The sequence below is a fragment of the Planococcus citri genome, chromosome 1 (assembly GCF_950023065.1).
Source record: "Planococcus citri chromosome 1, ihPlaCitr1.1, whole genome shotgun sequence".
NCBI classification, from domain to species: Eukaryota; Metazoa; Arthropoda; class Insecta; order Hemiptera; family Pseudococcidae; genus Planococcus; species Planococcus citri.
Window position 1 is genome coordinate 65,534,536 of NC_088677.1, and position 19,811 is coordinate 65,554,346.

Sequence of the window (19,811 nt, forward strand, 5' to 3'; positions counted from 1 at the left end):
ATGTTTGTTTTTTCTTCTTCTTCTGTAACGTTTATAATTACTTGTCTGATGGATCAGCCAACGTCGTATAGTGTTCTGCGATGCAGCCTGCAACGAGTATTATACTTGTACTCGTCTTCGTGTCGGTCTCGGTCTCGATCTCGGTGTCGAAAATTAATTCGTTGATACTTGGTTGCCACCATCATATCGTGTATCGTTCGCGTTAATTAACAACAATTTGTTTAATTAATGACCTGTGTACCGACGACCGACGTTGGCTTTTGTTTATGGCCAGGTTTTATTAGAGTTGAATATACTCTGGGTGGATTACATTCCAGTGGGGATGAATGTTGTTTACACCTTGGAATTACAGTCTGTAGCTTAATTTGGAAGGCACGTTTTCGAGTTGAATTGAGTAAAATTCAGGTCCTGGGAGGTCTATAGTTGCTTTTTCAAGTTCTCAGAAAATTTGGTGGAGTACTGGGGGCGTTGGAGGGGTTGAGTTGAAAAAATAAGTTGATACGATATACCTATTCGTATTCAGCCCTTCTGCAAATTTATGGAACGATATGTCACACGAATGACGAAGTTTGACTTTTTTTCTATTTTAATAAAAATTTTAGGGCTTTGTCCCCCCTCCCTCTTCGCGGTTTTATTTAATCCCATCTAAAAACCCAGAAAATACTTACTTGTTATTTATTCTGCAAATTTTTAAATCAGTTGCGTGGGTAACTTGCCAAGCTTTTGAAGAGTAAGCTTTCAAAAAAAGTTTAACTATCAATTTTCGAAATTTTTGGCGAATTTTTTAAAAAACTTGCAGAAAAACACCCTCCCCCTCTCATCCTCTGAACAGCTTATTTATCTCTAAAGCGGGTAAGGGAAATAATTTCCATTTTCCTTCCTTATAATAAAAACAATCTGAGCAAAATCAAAAGGCTTGAATCTAAGACTAAAGTGATTTTACATACATTGAATAACACGTGCATGATTTATCCAATACTGCTAATCAAAATTAATACGTGTACTTTTTGGGTGAGTTTTTGGTATTTTTAATTTTTCTGGGGGCTAGAGGATAGTTTCTGAGTATTCATTTTCAACCTACATAAGTATAATTTTTAGAATAATTAAAGAAAGAAAAAAAATGTAAAAAATTACTTACTTTTTGAAATTTTGATTTCTTGGATTTGAAGAATGACTGTTGTGAGTTTGGACGTTTGAAATTTTTGGTTCCGACGTTTGCTTGAGTCGATCCAACTGCCGCGGCCGTTGAGGGACTCATTTTTTCAAAATTCGAAAAAACCAACTCTGATTAAAGTACATACATATACGAGTAAGTCTAATTACGTTGGTACATATGAAAATATTTACGGCAAACTGAATAGGCAACTTGTTTGACGCATATACGTATTTTCGTTATTTGTATGCTCGAGTCGAGGTCGTTCAGAATAATGAGGAATGAGAAAAATATTATGATTTTGACAAACTTTCTGTTTTTCATTAAAAAAAGGGAAAAACGGAATTTGAAAATTAGGGGATTACCTACTACGTACTTGAAATCGATCGATACTGTAACTTATCATCGGGTTGTCTTGAGTATCTCCCTCACCTTCTCGAATATGATATTTTGTTGGGGACTAGATAAAAATTGAAATCCTTCTTTAGACATAAAAGATTTACAAAAAGAAACATGATTTTAGCAGAAGCTTGAAAACTGCTCTTCGTAATTCCTTTTTCGATTGAGAAAAAAATCTTGGTGGTTAAGAGAGACGAACAAATTGAGAAAGACGAGAAAAAATCGAAAACTCCAATTTTTCCGGTTTGGTGGACCCCTTGTCAATTTTTTATTCACAAAATTGATACGTTTCGTTGAACAGGAAAAAATTAACCATCTCGGGTTTTATTTTCTGAAAAATTTGAACTTCAAATCGATATCAATTGAATTACTGCGTTGATTAATTATCACTCAAAAAGGAACATCGACGAAAAAGTTCAAAAAGAAAAATGAAAAACTTTGAAAATTTTAATCCAGCATTTTCTTTGAAAAAAAAAAACAAAGAGCCATTTTTTAAAATGGAAACAAAATGTGTTTCTTGAATTTTATAATTTTTTCTATTTTTTTCTTTGTATATTAGAATAATGTTTCAATTTTTTGACACTTCAATAAACTGAAATGTATAACTTTTGTGAAACACATTTCGTTTCCATTGGAAAAAAAGCTCTGATTTTTTTTTTAATGCTGGATTACAATTTTTGAAGTATTTTTTGAACTTTTTCGCAGATGTGTTGAAATTTATTTTTTTAATATCTAATAAAATGATTTGAAGAAAAACGTGTTCTTAGAATGTCAAAAAAATTTATTCGATTTTTTTTTAGACTTTTTTCAAACTTTATAATGACGTCTTACGAGTTCGTCTTTTTTTTTTTTTTTTTTTTTTTAAATCAAGTTTGCAATAATGTAAAAAATTGAAAATTTTAAGAAATGTGGGAAAATCTTCAATTAACGACACAATCTAATCCAAAAAAAAATTTCAAATACTTACTCGGTGGAAAAAACTCTTGTTATGTTTAAAACTTTCAAGTTTGAATTGCATAATAATTTTTTAGAGTTATTGCGCGGAGCACAAAATGATTTGTTGTAATTGTTTTTTCATCAATTTTTCATCTTTCAGCCAACCAGCGAATAGTACATTTATGTAGATACTTATTTCAATGAAAGCCTTTCATGATAATGCTTAGCGATTTTTAAACAGTAAAAAATCATTTTTTGAATTTGATTCTATAAAAATTGGACATCTTATCTCTACATTTAAAACCATAAAACCATTAAAGCAGCCAATACGCAAAAAGAAACTGCAAAGACTGTCCTGCAATCAGCAAATAGTTGATGACTTATGTTGAGAAAATATCTATATGTTCTTGTATTTCATTCTGATGCTTGGATTTTTTTGTTTGAACTTTCGAAATAATTTTATCATCATTCGATTCTTCATTTTTACCACTCCAAACCCTCTTCTCTCCTTCCTTGTTCCTCGCCTTCCTATTAAAGGATGAGAGAATGATTGAAAATATAATATTTTCGAGTTTATTTCATATTTTGGTAGAAGTGCAAAAGAAAATTGCGTGGGAATACTTACCAACAGGAGCACGTTTCTTGACTGCTTTCTTTTCAGAGGGGTTCCCAAAATCATTTATTTCACGAGTTCTCGAAATAAAAATTTCGCCGAAATAATTTCATGTTTTACACATACGAGCATATTTCTGACCTTCGTGTAAATTTTTAGTATTTTTCGAGTGATCGAATCTACCTTATCCAAGAAGCGGATTTGGACTTAATTTTTTGCCCTAAATTTAAATCTGTGTATTTAGACAAAGAGTCCTGAAATGATTTTGGATTTGGTAGAATAGAATGTTTGGCTAAAATATTTGTATATTTTTTTTAATTTACTAAGGAACTTCACGAAGGTGTACCCCGAGGATTTGGATGGAAAGAGGTCTCAGTAGCAGCCCTTGGCCCAAATACCAAACCTTCAAAATTTTAGCTGCCAGTTTTGAGATTACGAGTAACTCCAACAGTGAAATTTTGAATTTAAAAATTCTCAAAAATCGCTACCCCGACGCTCACGTTTTTCCCACTGTTTCTCGTGGAAAAATTTTGACCCACACGTTTGCACAAGAGAATCCTTTCATGCTCCCATTCAACTAAATGTCATGAAGTGTCTCTCGGGGATTTGGAGAGAAAGTGGTCTCAGTAGCAGCCCTTTGCCCAAATACCAAACCATTTAAATTTTAGCTACCAGTTTTGAGATCAACTTCAACAGTAAAATTTTGAATTTTAAAATTTTCAAAAATTACTACCCCGACTCTCAGATTTTTCCCACGGTGTTCTCGTGGGAAAATGTTGCCCAACCTCGCGCTTGCACAAAGGAATCCTTTCATGTTCCCAGTCAACTAAATTTTCATATTTCATCTTTCAAGGATTATTATTAAAATTTTCATCTAAAACGAAGAATTCGAATGATCTTTGTAAAATATAATATGAAAAATTTAGTTGAAAGGGAACATGGAAGATGCCCCTTAATCAAGCGCGTGGGTCGAAATATTCCCACGACAACGCCGTGGGAAAAACCGGAGCGTCGAGGTAGCGATCTTTGAAAATTTCAAAATTCAAAATTTTACTGTGGGAGTTGAACTCAACCTTGGTAGCTAAAATTTTATTGGACTAAGGGCTACCACTGAGACCACTTTTTATCCAAATCCCTGGGAGACACTTCATGAGAATCCCTGGTTAGTTTGTTTAACGTCACAGTGAAGTGAATATTAGATTAAAATGACAGTCTTAAATCAAGAGATTTAATTGAATTTTGAAAATTACATGAATGTACGTAAATTCGAAATTGATTAACCTTCGGTAATTATTGGTGAGGTTTCTTTAGCTTAAAACTACACACACGTTACATTTATTGACCAGAAGCAAAAATTACAAAGCTTTTTTTTTTACAAAAATCGCCAATTAGTGAAAAGAGCAATGAAATTTCATTTTTTTTTTTTACACTCGGTGCTAAAATATTTCCAATTCTGGTTTTTAAACTGTGATACTTCACTACGAAGTCCACATTTTGGAACATTAAGTGTGACGTAATGTCTCTGTCTGTAATGAAAAAAGCAACGACTCTCTTGCAATCTGAGCAGCTGATAGTTTGTTTTATGCTTACTTACTAATTCTTCTTCCATTATTGCCTGCTATGTAGGCTAGCACACTGTTTATAGGTTGGTATCATTGGCATAATGTATTTCGACTGAGAATAAATGAGAAATGCCATCACCTCGTCACGATAATTTTTACCTTTCCACGTAAAAGCTGTTGCTATTTACACCTATATGTATACCTATACATAATTCTGTAACACGTTAAAAGCCACCATAATATACACGAATAGGCCCATAATAATGTACAATACCTATACACAATACAGGCAATAGGTACATTACGTAACACCGCACCACACACGATTCAGACTCGTCCGTAAACAATATCATTATTTAATGATTACAAATGTCAATCACATCGTACGTGTCAATAAAATTGCGTAAAATGAGTGAAAAAAAAGCAGCAATAGAGAAGAAGCCGCCTTCACCATGGCCACCTAATGCAACGCAACGTGTACGAGTATAATACGTCCCGTCGTGATTTATCGTGTCTATAATAAACCGACGATGACGACGCGGTCGCGGAACTTTCCCTCTTCTTCTACACTCTGTATACTGTTTCGACTATTATATCGAACTTTTACCTTTGTATTTCGGTTAAAAAGCCATTTTAAAAGGTAAAACGGACGACTAAGTGAGGCATATACGTACGAGGGCACATAGAGGAGGCACACGAGCGCAACAGTCGTGTCGTCGTCGTATGGTTTGGTTGGTAGGTATTTTACGCGTGTGAAATTTGTATTTTCGCATTAAAATTCATAAATGCACGTATATAGGTAGGTAGGTATTGTACTTTGTATGTATGTAAATGTACCGTACACCTCATCATAGTACGTGTACGAGGAGGTGAAAAATAGCAGCCGTCGTTTTGCGAGTTAGACTCGTGTGTGTGTGTGTGTGTGTGAGATGACCATTTTCATTTTGACATGCTCATTGTGCCATTTTCAAATTGGTGCGAAACAAAAGGATCTCCGTGTCGTTGTTCGGCCTTTGGTACCTTTTATAGTAGCACACATCGATCAGAAATGACCGACTGGTCCCATATACTCGTAGTACGTGCTTTAACGAGAACACTGAACAAGCGTCAGATCGCTTCATTTGCGAATCTCTTCCGTATCATCGTCGCCATTGGCTGCAGGCGTAAAGGGCTGTGTACGTAAATTAGCTGATTTTATTGTATAACACGGTCCGACGACGAGGTGACGATATCTGAAATGTACGATAACCCCATCGACGAAGCTGGTGTCGTGTCATCATCGTAGTATCGTAGTTTCGTCGACACTAGTGATTTTAATATCCACCTCAGCACTCATTTTCAGACTGGGAAATCTGTTTTATTCGTATTCGGTAACATTTTACGTCCGCTGTCATCCACCTTCAACCTTCTTCTCCCCTCCTCCCCCACCCAATAATTTCCTTCGCGTCCCTTTTGCAAGGTACATACATAGTAGGTTAGGTAATTCACTGCTCAAATGAGGCACATACGTATGTGTATTGTGTGTAATGCAATTGCATACAAGCACCCATGACCACGACTAAAATATTATTTTCCTTTGTAATTTCTGTCTCCATCTTTGTCGCTCTGTTTGAGTGTATGAAACACCCTGCTCTAGCTCCTAACCCTCTTACTCTGGTCTATGATGTCGTCGACTTGATTCACTGTCCATGTTCGTTAATGAAATGGTAGGTACTGAAAATTGCATCTTTGTGTGTATCTCGACCCCTTTCGAAATTATATTACTAGTTTGCCTATATTTTTGCATACTGTAGAGAGATGTGCAATGGGTTGCCTGTGTTCATTGAATAAGGCTCGGCTGACTCCAGGTGTAGTGCAGGGTATATTTTTACAAAGTTATTTTAATTTTTCACCTTGTCAGAGGTGTTTCCTGTTTATAGAGTTGGGTTTTCGTATTTTGAATAGTGTAGATGTAGAAGTTGATAGTGCATATTCGTACTATATGCTTATTTAATAACATCGAAAAATTATTGCAACGAGGACGATGAATTTAAAAAGAGAAGATGAGGTTAAAAAAATGTTGGTAAAAGTTGAAAAACTTGATAAAAAATTTGCCCCAGCCGAGCTGTTTTTTTTTGTTTTTTTGTTTTTTAATTATTGAAAAGCAGTTGAAAGCTAAAATGTACGAATAAGCAACATCAATGCACCTGGTTTTGAAAACAATTTTTCATTCAAATTGAAATGGCAACTCTGAGAGCGGATTTCTGAACATTTCCCCGAATCCAATTTCAAGTTTAATCATAATTTATTTTAGGTGACTATTTTTAATTTTGTTTTGGTGAAGATTACAGTTTAATATAATTATTGAAGTAATAGTTCAATAAAATTTGAAGAATCGAAGAACTTTATTATTATTCGTTTAAATGAATATATATAAAATTGAATCAATCTGTTCTTGAAAAAAAAAAAAAAAAAATGTACGTATCTACCTATATTTTCAACATCCACATCCAATCAGGGAGTAATTTCTGATTCTGAACATGAATAGGCCAATCAGTGATCAGCACTTCTGAAAGAGCATTGTTTGTTGTGAAAATTGATTATGAAGAAAAATTGTACATACCTATGTAAATTGTTAAAACTCAAACTTTGTAAATTTTTTGCTTATTTGCGAAAAAAAGCAATAATTAATAAAAAGCAAAAACCCTCTTGCAATCAACGAATAGCTGATGGCTTGTTTAGAATTTCTAAAACGGTATGCTGCTTTAGGATGATTTTATATTTTGAGTAATTTCTGCTTAGTTTCGTTCATTTTTGAGTACCTGTATATTTGGTCTTCGGTCAATTTAATAGAATTCTTAACAGTTTCTCTACTTTTTGACGTATTCTAGGGAATGTTTTTGTTTTAAAAAACTCCCAACTTCGAGCATGTAATCTTCTCTTCGAGTAAGTCTCCTCACATACAAAATTATTTTTCGATGTTCACCTCATTTGCCCGAATTTTCAAGTTTTACTACAAAAAAATCTCACTTATTACTCGAAACGAGTCGAAAATCTTTGAAAAATTCCCCGCTAAACATGAATAAGAATCTTGAGGAAGGGATGCATTTTAATGGTGTTTGAGATTAGTTTGGCTACGCCATCTGTCCTTGTACCCCTTATGATGAATAATTAGAACATTTTCTCACTGCATTTGGGAGAAATGGCGGTTTCGAGGAAATGTACCTTCAGAATTTTGTCGTTTTGTATGTTGAAAGTTGAAAGGCTGAGTACAGTCGTTCAAAAAGTCTTTTTTGATTTTAAAAATAACGAGTTTTATTCGAATTCAGAAGTATGGGCCTAAGTTCCAGCTCCTATTCATGATGAGTTTTGGCAACAGAAAAAATGGGATGTCTCCAAAAAAATTATCAAACGTCTTAAAATTAATAATTGTAGGCTGTACTTAAACCTTTTTGTTGCTTGTATTGATGCCAAAGTAATCAAGTGACCGGGCTTTATTGCAGAAACACAATATATTTTTGGTTGCATTTCAATTTCAATCACATTTAGAGGTCTAATTTTTTCATGATAGTATTTTTTTGGAGTATGCACTTTTCTAACAAATATCAAATGTACCTTAAAATCTTGAAATGTGTACCGAGCCATATAAGGTCATTCTTTTATACTTTGTGACAATGTCTTGTCATCATTTTTTTGCCCCACTCCTTCCAACATTGATTTCTGTGTGGAAAAAATCCATGGAAGTCTTAGTAGCCCTCCAACTTGAAACAGAGTCGTATTAGGGAGCCCTGCTCCTCCCCTCCTATCGCAAAAAATCATTTTTTTTTTCACGAGGGACCCTTCCCCAAGCGTTAAAAAGTAATTTAAAAAAAGTGATGGATCAAAAACTCGGAGTTGATCTCAATACACATTCAAAAATATTCTTTGAATTTAATTTCATGAAAAGCAGATATCTTTCTACGAAAAAGGGAAACATTCATTTTTTGATTTTTTTTTTGAATGGATGTAAAATGTGTGAAGCTCCCCCCCCCCCCAAAAAAAAAGGATAAAAAACATACTTATTATGGGTATCGTATAAGATCGAAGATGGAATTAAAAAGTAAAAAGCAGCCAAACATATTTCCTTTTGTTTTCAGTTTCATCTGTAACTTTTCATTTGTTCATCTTCAATTTATTCTTCAAAGTTATAAAGTAATTTGAAGAATAAATGAAAGTTGTACCTAAAAAAGAAAATCACAAAAAATAAAATAGAAATAAAATAAATTTGAAAAAATGAAAAATTAAATAGTTCTGAAGTCGAAAATGAAACTGAAAAGATAAAATATACAGTATGTTAATGAAAAGAATCAGCGATTAGCGCATTATTAAAACCAAAAATGCAAAGTTGAATTGAAATTTGATATTTTAGTTTGGGTTTCCGTTTTTTATCGTGCTTACCTACATGCATGGATGAAGTACGACGTATTATTTATTTCGTGTGCTGCGTTGCGAACTGCCAAAAATGGTAATTTTTATTCTCCTATTATCATTATTCACTTTAAAAAACCACAAAAAACGATAATTGACTTTAAAGTACAGCCGTATAAAATTGTAATTTCATAATTTGAGATTTTTAAAAAAAAGAAAAGAAACTTTGAATTCAAGTTATGTATGGGTGGTTGAAAAACTAATAATTTATGCGATTGTGACACAAAATCAAAAATAGGAATAGAATAGTGACAAAGGCCAAAATTAGAAGCAACCACTAAATTACAAGCAAAAAGCAAAAATTATCTTGCAATCAGCGAATATCTGATGACTTATTAAACATAAGTGATTTCAACGCCATCTTTCACTTTTGATCCACAGAGGCGTAGCCAGAGCATATCTAGAGGGGGGGGGTTCTGGTGTTTTGAGAAAGGTCCAATTTTTATATTTTTCTACATCCACGGACGGTAGGTTAACGTCATAATTTTGTAAAATATAGAAAGTAGGTAAAGTCGAGTAGGTAACTAGGAATAAGTAGCTAAAATAAACAAAAAATATAACATTTGAGAATTTGTAAAAAATATCAATAATTAAAATCTAGGCGTCTTCAGTGGTAATTGAGATGTCTTTGTGGACGTATGAATGAGCCAGACCATTCAGGCGTTCTTCATCCATGGTAGTTCATTTTGGTACGACTTCAAGTATTCGAGGGTCCTAAGCTTCGTTCGTTCGTAGCATTCTCGATCCAGGTAATAAACATAAAATTTTCAAAAGAATATACTGGGTGTCCTGGGAGTTACAAACTTCAGATCTGGATAAATGCATTGATGAATTACGACGTATCGTTTGTTTCGTGTGCTGCGTTGTTAACTGCAAAATTGCAATCTTTATTCCCCCATTATTATTAGTCATTTTTTTAAAAACACAAAAACGATAATGAATTAAAAAGTACAGACGCAGACGTATGAGATTGTGATTTCACTAATTTGAGATTTTTTTTTCAAATTTGAGAACTTTTTGAATTTAATTTAGGTTGGATGGTTGAAAAAATAATAATTTATTCAATTATGAAACGAATTTGAAAATTGAAATGGTGACAAAGGCTAAAATTTTGATAAAAAAAATTAGAAGCAACCACTAAATTATAAGCAAAGAGGCAAAAATCCTCTTGAAATCAGCGAATTTTATGGCTTGTTAAAAAACGAGAATAAAGATCAACCGACTTTCCCCTAAGAGACCGATGCGTTTGTGACGTCGGATGTCGATAATAAAGCTATTTCAAACTCGCGAACTAATTGATCAATTCTTCAATTTATGAATCAATTCGGTCATGAACGAGTCATTTATACAAATCAATCGAATGATTCCTCAAAATTATTCAATAATTCATCTTAGAAATCAATTAATTTGTTCAATCGCCAATCGGTTGTGAATGATTCGATTCGATTCATCAAAATTATTCAATTCATTTGCGAATGATTCAATAACACTATGGATCAATTCGTTCGCGAATGTTTCACTTAGAAATCAATCAATTTGTTCAATCGCCAGTCTGTTGTGAATGATTCGATTCGATTCACTTCGCTTGATAAAAGATCAATTCCTAAATAACAGCTTCACAAAAACCGAATAAATTAATAGATCCGTTTGCGAATGATTCACCAAGAAATCAATCAATTTATTTAATCCCAAATAGTTTGTAAATGATTCGATTCCCTGAATTTTATCATTTTTTTGATAACTTTTCAGCTAATTTTTGCGTGTTTATTCGCAATTTTCAAGTATTTCGTAGCGATTTTAATGAATATCTATCGTTCCGCGATGCTAGAAATTTCGAAACGATTTTTAATTCGTGATCCGTAATTTTCTAAATTGAAAAAAAAATTATGTATTAACAAAAAAATTGGAAGGATTTTTATGGAGCCTTTTTTTAAAAATACACAAAAAAGAGGAGAGTTCAGCGATGCGAAATGTTTTTTTGAAATTTAAAAAAAAAATGGTGCCTAAAATTGCCATTGACCATAATGGACAATGGACATGAAAAAATTTTCTCATCTAATAGTCGATCAGTGGGTTTAATTACCGCATAAAACAAATGTGAATTAACCAGCACAGCTCCAAATTATTAGAAACAACTTCGGATATAAAACTTCACACTCATACTTCACACATTTTCTTTTTTTATTCAAATAACATCTGCCAGATGATCATCTACTGGACAAAATGCTATGATCAACTACTGGATTTTCACTTTTTCACATTGAAATCAAAAAATAACGAACCAAAATCACTTACTTACATAAATATGAAAATCGGAATTTTTTAATGATACCTATTGAAATTTTGAAATTTGTTCTCTCTGCAAGTTGGCATGTATCGTTCATTCTCCGAACATCAACTCTACCTTCACTCTCCCTTCTCCTTCTTTCCATAATTTACCAAAATCCGTCACACTGTACTCGTAACAGGAATCGAACGAAATCGATTGAGACAGTTGGGTGCATCGTACTCGTAGACAAATTTATCGAAAAGGAGGGGTAAAAAATTGGTACCATATACGAGTACTACGATGTGGTATACGTAGACGTACGTATGTTCGGTAAAAATTATGCGTCCCGTAAAACACATTTTAAAGCTCGTTTCGACAATAAATTATTGCTTTTTCTGTACCTATTATCCCCTATTACGTTGAATTTATGTCTGGACTGAATATAGTAGGTACGTATGTAGATGTATGTGTGGTACACGAGTCGACTATCTACATAGTATACGCTGAAGCTGCGGCGTCGACGTCGTCGGCGGAATCTGCATCATTGTATTTTCATACGTACATTTGCGAGAAAGCAAAGCAAAGCACAGCACAGTCGAAACAAACGGTGATTTGATAAAGTTTTCAAACAATTTGGGAAAACGTATATGCACATAGAGATTGTTAAACGAGGGGGTAGGGGGGAGAGGACCGACATCGGAGGTATCTATATGGCCGCATAAGCCGTATATACGTTAAGTTTAATTAGGTATATTTTATAAGCGCAACCGAATGGTACCTATCGATGAAGGTGGAGGTGTTTGGTGTGGTATTTTGTATACGCGCGGACGCTTCGACGATTCTTGTAGGCTGCAGCACGGTGCGCCGTTCTGCGTCGTCGATTCATCTTATAAATTAGATTTAACGAACTTTTAACCTAACCTTTTACCCCGTAATTGCTAATCAATTTAATGAACGATGCCCGGTTAGCAGGTGTACGCGGCAGAAAATCACCTACGATGTAATCCCGCGTATTGTTTTCGTTCGCCCCTCTTCAAATTACTATATGTAGGTACTAGAAAATGTACATGTATACATTGGGTTTTAAAAGATACCCAAAATACTCGAATTTACAGATACCCTACTGCACCGTACTCGTTACGTATATTGGGGGAACAGCATCGATGATGGTGTTGTACCAGGGTCATTTGAGGACGCATGCCCACTGCCCAGTTGGGGCCACTCGTGTGTTCGTACTATAATTAACACGTGATATCGAAATTCACCTCGTGCTACAAGACTATACTAACTGCTCTGGTTTTGCATCTCTTTCTCTGTTTATAGGCTAAATTGGATAAATCAGCCGGTAGACCGTCAAAAGTCATACATCTGCGGAATATCCCCAGCGAAGTTAGCGAAGCTGAAATCATTCACCTCGGCATACCGTTCGGCCGGGTGACAAATGTGCTTGTATTAAAAGGAAAGAATCAGGTAAGCTCGTCGTTTATTACTGTATTTGTGTAATGTGTATCTATAGCCCCTACCTTTACATATCTGTAAAATGCTCGTTTCGTGTGGCTCGAGTACCCTTATATTGTCGCCTTTTTACCCTTTCTCTCCCATTTTTGGCTTTTTCTATATCGTTCTCCAGTGGTAGGTAATTGGTTTTCTATTCGGGGGACGATCGAAAGTGTTTTAAATAAGCGTTATCGTACCGCAAATCGACCGAATGATATCCCCATTTTCATCTCTAATCGCTCTTTTCAAGAGATTACTTCTCATATCGACATATAAGTGTGATTCACATGACGTAAGGAGAGCTGGTAAAATAGCGAGCGACCGTTTTAAATGTCAAGTAATTCGGCAGGACTTGTTTCTAGCTCGAAAATGACCCCAGATTCGAAATCAGCATCGTTGAAAATCATACAATCGATATACATGAAGGATTTTTATCATTTTTCTTATTACCTCCCCCCACCTCCCCCCACCCGCCACCTCTCAATTCTATTTTTTCATTTCTGGGATTAAAAGTTTTAATCAACTACGACCGTGTTTTATTTGATAGCTGGGAGTAATGGTACCTTGGAAAGTTCTCATTTTCCATCATTTTCACCCCACCCCTCATTCAACTTCTTGAAAACCCGGAATAATTAAACAGGGGTTCTTTGTAGCTCAATAATGATATCAGATTTGGAATCAGCGTCGTCGAAACCCATGCAATCGATATACATGAAGGATTTTTATCATTTTTTTTGTTTACCCCCTTCCCCATCTCTTCAGCCCTTTCAAAACTCCCCCCCTCAATGCTCTTTTTTCATAAACGTTTTAATTAACTATGAGCATGTTCAATTCGAAGGTTGGGAGTATAATGGTACCTACCTTGAAAACTAAAGTTCTCATTTTCCAACATTTTTATTCCCCCCCCCCTCCTCATTCGACTTCTTTATTTAAAAAAAAAAAAAACGGAATTATTCAACAGAAGTTCTTTGTAGCTCAATAATGGTATCAGATTTGGAGTCGGCGTCGTCGAAAACCATGCAATTGATATACATGAAGGATTTTCATCTTTTTTTTCAACTTTACCCCCTCCTCTTCCTCGCAACCTCCTCTCAAAGTTTTTTTCTTTTTTCCTTTCATTTTTTGAGAGGAAAAGCCTTGATCAACTATGAACAGTATGAACATGTTGAGTTGAAATCCCATCGTTCTAATTTTCCTATTTAGTTAGCTACCCCCTCTCCTCATCCCATCACCCCCTCCCCAACAAGTAAGTGAATATGGATTGTTTTTATTTCATAAATTGTATCAGATTTGAAATCAGCGTTGATGAAAACCATGCAATCGATATGCATGACGAATTTTTATCATTTTTTCATTTACCCCCTCCCCTCCCCCTACTTACCTTTTGCGTTTGAGTATTCTCAAGCGTTGATCAACTGTGACAATACTGAATTCAGTATTGGCGCACCTGATGCGATTGTGATCTGCTCTTTGGGGTGTTCTGATTTTTTTTTGGATGGTTGCTGTCCCACCCCTGATCTATTTCCGTACCCCCTCTTTCGCTTCTACTCCTCCTCTACTTTTTTTCAACGTTCTCTATTTTATGGACGGAGTATTGTTTTTTGAAAACGATGACACATTCAAATCTGGGGGCTTTGATCATTCTTCCAGTTCATCACCTGAAAAGTCTTCATAATATCCCCTCCCATAAATATCCCCTCGATCCCCCTCTCCAACTTTGAGTCTTCCCCAGGATGTTTTGGAACATAGGTATTTATGTTCTAAAATTTATGGAAAATCTGAGGTTGATGATTACTTATTTAACTACTTTTGAATGATATTCCATACAGAGAATTTTTCACACCGTCTCATTCTTCTAAGCTCCACCCACTCCCCCTCCAGATTTTTGCGAAACACGTTTGAGAAGGTATTTGGTTAGGTTTCGGTTTCGGTTTTGGATCTGAATTTGAAACGAGTTGAAAACTATTTATTTTTCGTATGAAGTTCTTGATGAATTTTTATTGTGGGGTTTCACCCCCTCCCTCCCCTCCACTCTTTCCCATTTTCACACCCACTACTTCCATACACATGATGCATGGATTTTCATGACTGTTTCTTCAATCTTATTTCTTGCTCATCATGTCAAGTACCAAAGATAGGTACAATTAATTCGTTTGAATTTTAAATTGATTGATGATCAAGTGCTTACTCCCCCCCCCCACCCTCACCCTTAAAAGTCTGATCGTCTAGAAATGTGCGTGAATTTGCGCAGACAATTCTATTTTGAAAAGTTATAATCTGCATACTGCCTTCGAGCATTTCAATAATCCATTAAAATGATAAGAATCGATAGCGGGAGGGGTGGTGAGGGGATGAAACCGGGTAGTGGGGGAATCTGTGATAAAAACGCGTCATGTATATCGATTGTTAGGTTTTCGAAGGCGCTGAATCCGAATTTCGAGTCATTATTTACGTCCGAATAAATATAACGAAGGTATTGTAAGGTTGACTTGGTAAAAAATGACTACAGCAGAGCCGAGCTTTTGCATCTTATACGCGCGTGTCCGGAGATAGGGCTCGCTTATTCGACGGTAATTTGTATCTATTACGATTGCCTGGCACATATGTTATAGCAGCAAATTTACACCCTTGTGCGACGATGAAGGGCGCGAAAAGGCAGATAGGGCAGACGAAGGTGTGAAAAAAACCACGTATGTGTGTATAAATAAATACGTAACCCGGCGCGATATGCGCAGCGTCTGGAGAGAGAAAAAAATTACAATAAATCCCGTATACGTAAACGTATATACGATACGTTATACGTAGTAATATAACCTCGACGCGAAATTAATTTTTTTTCTTGCCGACGTTGAATATTCTAACCACAATAGCTCGCAAAACATTTATTCTTTTATGAATTTTCGAACCGTAAATTTAATATATTTTTTTCACCGTACTGATTAAGGTCTCTGAAATTACATTTTATTTCGCTTAAAAATATATACTACGCGGTATACAGTTCCATCGGGTGAGAGCTTTAAATCCTTTTGAGTGAGATGGTTTTACTTTTTTTTTTTTCATTATTATTTATAAGGGAGTTCGTTCTTAAAGATATACTAAGAATAAAAAAATGGTGAAAAAAAAACCGAACCGACGAGCTATAAAAAGCAATGCATTTCATCTTTCGACACTATACTCGTAATAGGTAGTACATGGTAAATCTTGTATTTCAATTAGTCTTCGCTTTGGTGAATATAGTAGCGAGTCTGACGAAGAGATTGCTTCTCTGTAGTATTTTACGTATACGTATACCGAACGAAGAGGGAGAAAAAAAAATCGTCGGAAGGATAAAAGAAGGGTAATTTTACTGGCGCGACATTCGTCGTGGTGTTATTTTTTTCCGCATGGTGAAAATTGTGCTGGGAAATTGAGAGGAAAAAGTCGTATTGGCGAAGTGGCGGAAAGGAGGCGAAATTAAATCTGTTGCATGAACCTAGAAACTTGTTGAAACTTTTTATTGGTCATGTCTGGAAAATAAAGGTGGTGTTTGGAGGATAATTTGAACGTTGCAGGCAGCGATTGAGTTTTTTCGATGGCATATTTTTATTACCTACTGAAAATGCAGTAGAGCATGTTGTGAAGTTAGGTGATGAGTTTGGGGGTGGAGGGGGTGAAATTAACATTGTTTTTTTTCAGAGTATTCTGGATGTCGGATGTCGAAGTTTTTAGAAAGGGCGAATGAATGAATGAATGAATGAATGGAATACCCAAATTGTTATTTTGTAATTTGCAATCGCCGATTTTTGGTAGTCCGATTTTTGTTCTGTTTATTCGTTTGCTCTTTACGTTTGCCTAAGTATAGTACACATGCCATATTGAACATAGATTACAGTAATACATTCTTACACGGTGTCTAATGAACACGATGTCTAATGAAAGTCTCCAATTTTTTGGTACGTTATAAATCTGTACAAAAAGTTGCGATTGGGATATTTTTTACCAGAGGTGTCGCTTGGGGGGATGGGGGTCCCCCCTGCCGAATTTCATCCGGCAATTCGGCAACATTTCGGATAAGGGCCTGTGACAAAAGAATCCATGTTTTTTTACTTTTCGAAACACAAATTCGCTTCGCTCGGGCTTGTTTTCTTTACTTTTTCAGTACCACGAAGTCCAAGATGAACATTTTAAAGAAAAACTCAAGTTTTAAAAACAGAAAATAACTAATCTCCTAAAAAAATTCGTTTTCATTCCTCACCGAAACACAAATTTTCAAGAGCTTGCGCCCTCGCCTGGGCCTGTTCTGTTTTCTTTTTCAAAATCAATTTCTTTCAAAAGAACATCATTCAAATTCTAACATTTTAAAAGCCAAAAAATGAACTCTTCGTCTTCACAATAAAAAAAAACACGTTTTTACGCCTCTCGAAGTACAAATTTTCAGAACTTTTTGCATCGCTTCGCTCGAGCCGGTTCTGTTTTCTAAAGTAAAAATAAACTCCTCGCATTAAAAACGCTCGTTTTTAGGCAACTCGAAATAACAATATTCGCGAAAGCTCTAGCCCTTGCCTTGTTTTGGAACTAACAAATTTCACATATATGAGACATCCAAAAATCCAAAAAAAAAAAATTATGTAATCATATGAATGTTATACCAATTGGTGAAATCGCAGATATTTTTCTTTACATCAAACGATAAATTTTAAGTCCACAACATACCTCCCTCTCAAAAACCTAAAAATAGCCTCTGCTTTAGGAATGGGGCCGAAAACGTGCCCGCATATATTCTCGACCACGATTTTTGAAATTATAACCTGACTAAAACATAAGTGAAAGTTCTGTTATTCAGTCGAATTATTGAGCATTTTTTGGATTCTTCTTTGAGAATTATGGGAACGAAAATTCCGTTCTGAGCGCACCTACAGAAAATAGCACCAGCACTCCACATTTTTTGAGCACAAAATTCTCAAAAAGTCGCAGGAGATAGATTGAAAAATTCGATTTGCAAGGTTTGGATTTGAAAAATGATTTTCTTGGTCATTGTCTTAAAATGATCTTCTTGGCGTGCCGGGCGAAAATTTAAAGCAACCAACATGCAAAAAGCAAATGCAAAAACTCTCTTGCAATCAGGAGTCCATCTTTGTAGAGAAATTGATTGAAACATACTCGTTATGGTAGCTGATTCGTTTACACTCACTGATATCATTTCCTCTATCCGAGTTAACATCTCGTTTTTTGGATCATTCGACGGAATTGTTTTCATTATACTTACAAATACAGTTAAAACCGGCGTCTTTTTTCATGATCAGTATAGCTGTAAATCTGTTGATCATTTGAGCCTGTGCTAGTTATATGGGCGAAATCAGTTTAATTTCACTCAACATCTTTGATACCTCGTCGTCAAAAGTAAACTTCGTGTTTTTTCATCCTTTTCTCAATGTTACGTGAAAACTAAGCTCCGTGAGAAAAAATTGATGGTAATCAAAGTTGAAGAAGATTAAATTTCGAATCGTTTCCGTGTCATAAAATTTTCCATGTGATCGATGAAACCTCACAGTTTTGGTAAAAAAAAACAAGGCTCTTGGATGAAAAAAAAATTGAAAACAAAATTGAAGAGTTCGAAAAATGCTTTCGTGTCAATTTTGACTTTGAATTTGATATAAAATTGGTAAAAATAAAGTCGAGTCCCATAATTTTGACCTTTTCAGTAGAGAAATAATTGTATTTTCACGCTATCTTTGGAATTTTTAAAATCGAGAATATGCTGCAGAAGAAATCACCTCCAATTATTTTTTATGCTATTCATCAGTACAAAAAGTTGCGATTGGGGTAATTTTTTCGGAATTTTTGAGCGTAAGCGCGATAGAAAAATAACATTTTTCGATTTTCTTGGTCAATTTTTGGTGCTGAAATGATGAATTTGAAAGTGTAGAACATTAAAGCAACCAGTATGCAAAAAGCAAATGCAAAAACTCTCTTGCAATCAGCGAATAATAATAGCTTCTGTTCCATTGGTGAGTAAACCTCTGTATGATTGTAGAGAATTTTCGTAATACAAAAACGAGCAATTAGAATCATCTACCGAATGCAAGTCACAGAATCATGCAAGAATGTCTTTCTTTCAAATGAAATTTTAACCTTACCCTGCTTATACATATTACATATGTATATCTGATAGCCCAAATTGTGAAGAAGGGCATAGTAAAATTACCTACCCCTCAACATAGTCATTATACTAGAAATAGCCAACAACTTCATAGCACACAATTCAGGACTAAATTTTACCAAACTAGTATATACTTCATGGCTGCAAAAATTTATAACAAAATTTCAAATGAAATCAAAATTATCAATTGCTTAAAATTATTTTCTAAAACTCTGAAAAAATGGCTGCTAAAACTGTTACATAACTGAGTGCATTATTATTTTTAAGATACCTATATAAGAATTAAATATGTATGTGTGCTGTACATGGCGCGTTCATTTTATTTTATTTTATATATATATTTTTTTTGACATTTTTTTATTTTATTATTCATTTCTTTTATATACTTAGTACATCTTTATCATTTCCTATACTGTTAGTAAATAAGTTGACTTTGTAAATGCAGCAGTATGCAGCCTATTGCAAAAAATAAATTTGATTTGATTTGAAAAAAAAATGATTCGAATCGTGAACACGAATCGTTGATGTTTTTCGAATCACGAATCACTGCTTCATTTTCACGATTCGAATCAGTTCGTTTTAAAATTGATTCTAATCACGAATCGCGATCACACCCACTCCTGCCGGCTACTCGCTTTTTTGAATTTTGCGTAATAATGATGGCTTCTTACTCGTCTTTTTTCAATTTTGGGTAAAAATATTGTCTTTTTAGGGAAAATAATATTGAAAATCAAAGTTACTAATTTTTCGGCAATTTTGAAAAAAAAACTTGATGTTGGAAATTTTGGTAAAAAATA

The 19,811-nt window shown here is 34.7% G+C and overlaps 1 protein-coding gene across 7 annotated transcripts in view; it reads left to right on the forward strand.

Moving 5' to 3' along the window:
• heph (polypyrimidine tract-binding protein 1 heph) overlaps positions 1-19,811 on the forward strand; it is a 613,245-nt gene that overhangs the window by 409,689 nt on the left and 183,745 nt on the right. For all 7 annotated transcript variants that reach the window (XM_065347154.1, XM_065347155.1, XM_065347157.1 and 4 more), the window contains one exon: positions 12,702-12,848. In XM_065347154.1, coding sequence (XP_065203226.1) covers positions 12,702-12,848 — 147 coding nt within the window. The remainder of the gene's footprint in view (positions 1-12,701; positions 12,849-19,811) is intronic.